The 7,166-nt window shown below is 35.9% G+C and overlaps 1 protein-coding gene across 1 annotated transcript in view; it reads right to left on the minus strand.

Moving 5' to 3' along the window:
• The window catches only part of LOC106473578 (probable cysteine desulfurase), a 37,374-nt gene that overhangs the window by 19,194 nt on the left and 11,014 nt on the right, over positions 1 to 7,166 (minus strand). Inside the window, exon 4 of the mRNA XM_022401980.1 lies at positions 2,692 to 2,839. Within this exon, the coding sequence (XP_022257688.1) occupies positions 2,692 to 2,839 (148 nt within the window). The remainder of the gene's footprint in view (positions 1 to 2,691; positions 2,840 to 7,166) is intronic.

The following is a 7,166-nucleotide window of genomic DNA, read 5'->3' on the forward strand; positions in this document are numbered from 1 at the left end:
GAAAGAGAACCCATGAAATGTAAGGAGGGCACACTCGTGGGAGACCACACTCCATCTGTAACAGATATACTCTTTGACCATTGTAAAAATATGTGTCACTAAAACAGCTGAAAATAACACATCCAAGTAGCTATGGCATGTCGAACTGTATTCAATGGGTCAACTCCAGTCCAAAACCAGGTGCCTTCGGGAATTTTTGTACTATTCTGTAGTAAGAGGAAGGCCCCTGCCGATCACATGTGTGAGGACTTCATGTTGGCTGGTCCTACACCAATTCAACATCAGACCACCTAGGAACCAACATCCAGACAGCAGCAGGATGGAAGAAAGCCAGCCAGAAGGGTGAACTGCATATGCTGGATTCATCCAGTTCAAAATCAGGTGGCATCTGATATTTCTCTTCCAGTCTACAGTAGGAGGAGAGTACTCACCATATACACCAGCAGAACACCACCACCCTACTCTCAACTTAGTGGAATTGGTCACACTCAGGATGAAGCCTCAATGGTCCACCACCCAGCAGCTAGGAACTGGTAAGTGGCGAGGACTCCTGTATTCCACTGGGAGAAGAGGGAACAACATGGTGAAGAGTCTGGAGAAATGCAACACCATAAAACAGTACAATGGGTGACCACAAAAACCCTATTTTGAAAAACAGGCCAGTCATGATTGATTCAACCAGGATTCGAGGGATGGCAGTGATCCTGACACTGCTTTACTCACGATAGTCTATGAGTTGGTATAGTCAGGTTCAGGCCTTATTTATGAAGCAAGACACCAAAAGGCAACCTCCAGTGGTCTTGTGGAACACCACCTCCTTTCAGTGAGCATTGCAGATCTACACGGCTGTTTGGTGTGGATTTATGTTGAAGTATACCTGGAAAGGCACCACTTGCCACAGAGCTGGATCCAAAATATAGTAAGAAATAAAAGAAAAAATGAGGTGAGGAGAATGGCTAAATGATGCAAGTAGTGGGCTATAAAAGTGTGAGGCATGGTCACATGTCAGTCTGTACAGTGTCCACTAATGAGCAAAAGAGGTGAGCAGCCAGTGAGAAGGTGAGATGACGTATTTGGTGGGAGGAGGCTCAGAAAATATGACAGGAATCCTCAGATATTTGGAAGTGAATGGAAGAAGGATAGCAGAGGACAGTGGTAATGTTAAGCCAAAGACATGAAAACAGAGCTGGGAAAATCTCAATGTAGTCTCCAGATCAGATTCCCACACTTGAATCAAAGATTTCAAGGTGTGAGTGTCCAAATCTGACCTGTGATAAGCCAAAGCATAGGAGACAGATAAACTGGAGGATGAGGCATGCTGGGACCTGAATATAATTGGACTAAAAATTGATCAGCATGGACTCAAATATCAGGAGAGGAGAAAACCAAACAATCTGGTGAAGGTGCAGAATGAAGAAGGGAAAGGAAGAATAATAAGACACAGGAGAAAGAGACAGAAGGTACATTAAATATACACAACTGTTTCAGTATAAGTTTATATTGAGAGATATGACTTAGATAGTTTATACAGCATATGCGTTAAATTTAGATCTTTGTTGTGTTATGAATACAAATCAAAAATTTAGTTCGATATATAGATCTAGACTGAGTGATTGTGAATTTAGCCATAAAGAGCATATAGGGTGGTTTTAAGGTGAAATTATCACAGACTGTATTATAATAACAGAGTAAATAAGAAGAATTCAAATTGTATTCTAAAGTAACAAAACCAGACTGTGTGGCCTTCAATGAAAAATAGACAAATATTTAAAGCTCTGGATACAACTGTGATAATCAACAGTTTAACGAACATTTGTATGTACATTTGACTTGTTTTGATATATTATTTAACTGTGCACTGTTTGTTTATTGTTGAAATTTATCACCAACAAGTCACTGACACTTACTGCAAAGAAACTGACACATAAAAATAGAATGTGACAAGGTAACATACCTGGGAAATCATGTCCAAAAAAGCAAATGAAGGATAGGTAAATCCAAAGGAATGGCATGAGACTGCACTGCAAAGGAAGGAGGTGGGAAAAAGACTGCCCAAATCCTCTTTATTCTGACCAGATTCACCCAAAAATGGGATATCTGGCCCCATTTCTGGAGACAAAGTAGGCTGCATGAGAGTTTTGAATTCTCAACATATTATGGCCAAGACCTCCTCAGCAGAAATTGTGGATCCCAAAGCCACAGAAGAATTAGATGGATCAGCAGTAGCTGGATTCACTACTGAATTTGTTGTAGTGACATTAAAGTTAAAGTTCATGTTGTGAAAAAAAAATTAAAATATTCCACAAAAACTAAGTATGCAGAAATGAAATGCCAACAAACTAACTTGTCAAAACACAATACAATTAATTGAAGTTGCCCATGAGAATGAGAAATGCAGAGCAAAAACTGAGCACAAATGTATACTGGAATGCCAAATTGAGAAGTGATGATAGTGCTCTACAGTATAGAGGGAGTCAGCTGCACTAGGAGGGTGTGTCATAGTCCTATTGTAGGGTTGTAACATGTTTATTTGTATGCAACAGTGCAGCGATACCATGTGTAAACATTTGAAGGTAAGTGGGAGCATCAAGGCATATATAGGGCAGCACAAGTAAAAAAAGGCTATGTGAAGGGAGGTATCGTATCAAAATTACTATATAAATATTATTTCAGGCACACTCCACAACGCACCTTGATTCATGTCGGAACAGTGTAGTTTGAAGTGACGTCACTGATGTTGTAGTGTGTGTATTTCCATATAATGGAAGTACTTCTTCAAGAATAAAGTCTTCTATAAAATGTAGTGGTTTCCCAGAAGCAGTATAATCACAATAGACAACTGCAATCAGAAAGGAGAACAAAAAATATTAATTTATTTATATACTTTATGTAAATAACTTATAAATATAAAAATTGAATTATTTGTGTAAAAAAAAAAGGAAAAATTTGTTAAAAAGATAAGTTCAAGAGTTATTTTTTTTTTAATCATTATACCAGCAACACATTACAGTGAAAGAACAAAAAAAGCTAAATATCATTTGTGATCTCTAAATAATTATATGACATACAAGCTGAATGTCCATCATATGAGGGTAAATAGTGATTAATTTTTCTTCTCAATATTATATCTCAATAAATGTTTTATGAACATGTTTTCTATAAATTAATTATAATCTAGTAACAATATATGAATGGAGAAAGTCTATCCTATTTCTAGTACTACATGAAAACAACATTTATTATGTATATTTGATCATCTCCTTTAAGTATTGCTTCATTAGCATTTTGACTTGTGTATACTTTTAAGTTACGTTCAAATGTTCTTCTTGATAAATCCTTACATGTAACGTATGGAAAAACTGATTCTCAAAGACATATTCCTATTTGATCAATTGTATGACCCTGCAAATTAATAATTGTGATGGTAAAGGCAAGGAATTTTATCAGGAACTTTGGGTTTTCACTTTGGACTGTCTTTTTATTTTTAGCTTTGTTAGCCTGGTGAGCTGGAGAAGAACACTATACTTTGGGCATTTCCAAAACTGAAATGTGCTGGAGTTATTATAGATTTGTAACCGAGGGTTCCAATTGGACAAAATTTGGTGATATTGCTTCAATGTGTCTCCTTGACAACCAAGCAAACATACTGGAGAATTTCAGCCAATGATTATAATTTTTGTACTCTACCAATACCAATCATGGGATACACGTAAATCTGATTTGATTTTATTACTCATCACGATCTTTACCAACCTACCCTCAAATATAACTATATGCCCAAAGTAGCACATCGTACATTTTATACATATATATATGGCTGGAAGAGTTTTAAAAAAGACAGACTTGCTTGTCCCAGCAGAAAGTGCCATCATTTCATGCAAGATGTGTGTCGATTGGTAACACAACGACCAAAGTATTGGGGTGATAGACAGACATATATACATACTGTAGTTTAACATTACTTGTTAGACACATATGCTTGTACATAAATGAAGACTTGGAAGTTACTAATATGAAAGCATTGGATTACTTTCTGTTTCTTGCATACCTTATTCCACTGTTAGAGCACCCTATAAAAACAAATTAACACAGACCTCACAACTACTACATAAAATGTGAACATCAAATATGATAAAACACCTTCACTATTATCCTTCAATTAATAACGAACTGCTGGTTTGTGCCACAAAAGATTTAATTTATCTAATTCAAACTCACTCCGTCCCCTCACAGCATACTATTAAATATAATTTTGTTTATGCAAAATAAATACATATCTTAATGATATCATATATCCTTACAAGATATGCCATATCTTTTCTTGGCCATTCATACATTCACATCATGTTGCCTTTGCTGAGCTGTGAAGATGAGGAGTTTGAGCTTATGTGAATTGTCTTCGTTCTTGTTTTTTTTATTTTTTTCTTACTAATGTTCAGTAGGTTTCTTATTCTCTTTCCAAAAATTCACATTAGGATGTTAATACTTCTCAAACTTCTAGAATTTTTCTTACTGTTGTTAATCATTTGACTGAATAGAATTTTTGCTACTTGAACTTTTTTACCATGTGGAATTTGGTGAAGCTCCTCTAGCATTTTTTTTTAATCTTTTTTTGATGACAGTGGTACTGCCTTTGCTCCTAACCTTCTTGGTGTGGATGATGATTCACAGTTTGAACTTCCCTCCTCAGAATCTTTAGCAGACCTTGATGTTTTTTGTTTTTTTATGTATGAAGAATTTGAGCTAAAACCTGTTTCCATCCCTGTACCTCAATAGCAATTAGACCAACTGTTTGCAGTCACCATGTTTTTTCCCCCCTCCTCAGTCAGAGATTTTGTTGAGGGGTGTTTGGCTTATTCAACTGGTTTCCTAAATTCCTGTTGGCACATCACTTGTTTAACACTTTTCTTGCTAGATTAGGCAAGTCAATTGGGACCTTCTTCTCTCAGTTCTCATTCATTACACTGTGATACTTCCAGGAGTTTGACTCAAAGTTCCACTGCTTGTGGGAACTTATGTTTGCATTACTTTCATTGACACTTGTTGATGATTGGTTGATTCTTTCTCCCACCCAGTCACAAGCCAAAAAGAGAGGTTTTTCTTTGACATTTTTTACCAGTCTAAATCTTACACCCCATTTAGTTTTTCAATACATATGGGGAAATGGAAGGGTCTTAAATGATTTCCATTATAAACTCTTACAGCTTCAACCCTAAATGGTAGTGAATCTGAATCTCAAATTTGACATATTCATACAACCTTTAGGTATGGATCACCTATAGTTCCTTAAGTGGGATTTGGCATCTTTGTGGAGGATCTCCTGATACCTTCCAATCCAGATTTCACATTTGCTGGAAACTAGTCAAGCTCTGAAGTGGTGGTTGGACAGTTATAATACTCTTGAAGTTCCATTAAATTCTCCATCAGTAGACTCTCAATGTTTCACAGATGTCTTCCTCCACCTTGAGAAAGCAATGACAGATAGTTGTGTTCTTTGTGTTATCCGGTCTTCTGAAAAATGAGACAACCACATCATTGCTCCGGAACTGCTGTTTCTCAGGTGGGGCTTCCAAGGGGTTTAGAACATACTGAGGAGATGAGTTGGCCTTGTGCATTCTGACAACAGTACTGCAATGGTTTATTTCAACCAACTAAGTGGTACTATTTTTTCAAACCTTTGTGTCAAGGTCTTGGAGTTCATCATTATTTTAGTCCATCACCTTCCATAAGTCTTATTCTAGTGGATCAGCCTTGTTATAGAACAATGGACCAGTGTTTTCATCCATCAGCATTCTGTGTTATATGCTATAATTTGATTCCCCTCCATGATCAAAGCTTCTACCATGTCTTAGAATCACTAGTTACCTTTGTACTGAATAACTGTTCAAGATGCTGCAACATTTATAAATCTTCATGCTTGGCTTCTCAATGGCCCATTCATACATCAACAGGTTTTCTTCCAGATCTATGACATAGATTGCCAGTCTTTGTAAGAAATCTTCCCTAGTTGTTTACCATTCCAAGAGAAATATTTTCTTAAGTGGTACAGATGTAAATGAGATTCATTCTTTGTCTCCATTCACCATTTCAATGTATTTCTTTTGCCTCTTCAAAGCATAAATAATTTCAAAAAATAGTACAATATCTTAATATCAAGACTTCTGACAGTTTGTTCAATTTACTGTGGTTTTTTTTGTTCGCTAAATTGTAACATGTTTCACCAAAAGAAAACCTTGCATTACTAATCTTTTATAGTATTTTGAGAAAGTTACTTGTTATCCAGATAAAGGAAAAGGCGTTGACTAGGTGTATTTAGAATGAGGATTAGGAAATTTAAGTGACCTCACAGTAACTATAAAACTATATATATATATATTGTAACTCTGAAAGTTCTAAGCGTGTCTCCATGAGATTTGGCAAGATTTTAGAAAACATTACTAGTATGTTGTGTATGGAATACATCAGATTTTTTTAGTAAAGTGTTTTTAGTAAAGATTTATCTATAAATCCACAAAGCCTTTATTGAGTCAGTCTGAGTTAAAGATAATTTTTATGCTACTTCTTTCCACATGCTATTGTGTCCTTGAGTAAGACACTTTAACCTTCAATCTTCCCAGTTATATGATGGATACCAGATGGGGGATAACCTGCAATGGACTGATGTCCTATTTAGGGAGATTGAGTTGTCATTCTCATCTGCTTGTGTCACTTGAAGCTGGAGTTTGAAACCATTAGCACTAGGTGCTTTGCAAAGGCACAGTAAGGAAGGATTTAACTTAGCTTTGAGGCTTTTTGTATTTGGGTGTATGGTTTACTAAGCTTATTTTTGGGTCCCAAACACAGTGAGAAAAAAATACACATACTAAACCACACACCCAAATGTAAAAGACCTCAAAGCTTAGTTAAGTTAAATCCTTCCTTGCTGTGCCTTTGAAAGGCACATAGTGCCAATGCTTTCAAACTTCATGTGACACAAGCAGCTTTCGAATATGCATTTTAGAAGAAAAAAAAATATATCAGACACTAGAATAAAATATTCCAAAGCTACTACAAATTATTTGGATTTCTAATTAACAGTACTACTCAGAGCAATGTCTTTAGACTAAACACATCAAGTTCTTTTCACAAATTTTGATTGCTGAAACAAAACAATCATCTGATTTATG

This window comes from Limulus polyphemus, unplaced genomic scaffold (genome assembly GCF_000517525.1).
Source record: "Limulus polyphemus unplaced genomic scaffold, Limulus_polyphemus-2.1.2 Scaffold6289, whole genome shotgun sequence".
Classification (NCBI taxonomy): domain Eukaryota; kingdom Metazoa; phylum Arthropoda; class Merostomata; order Xiphosura; family Limulidae; genus Limulus; species Limulus polyphemus.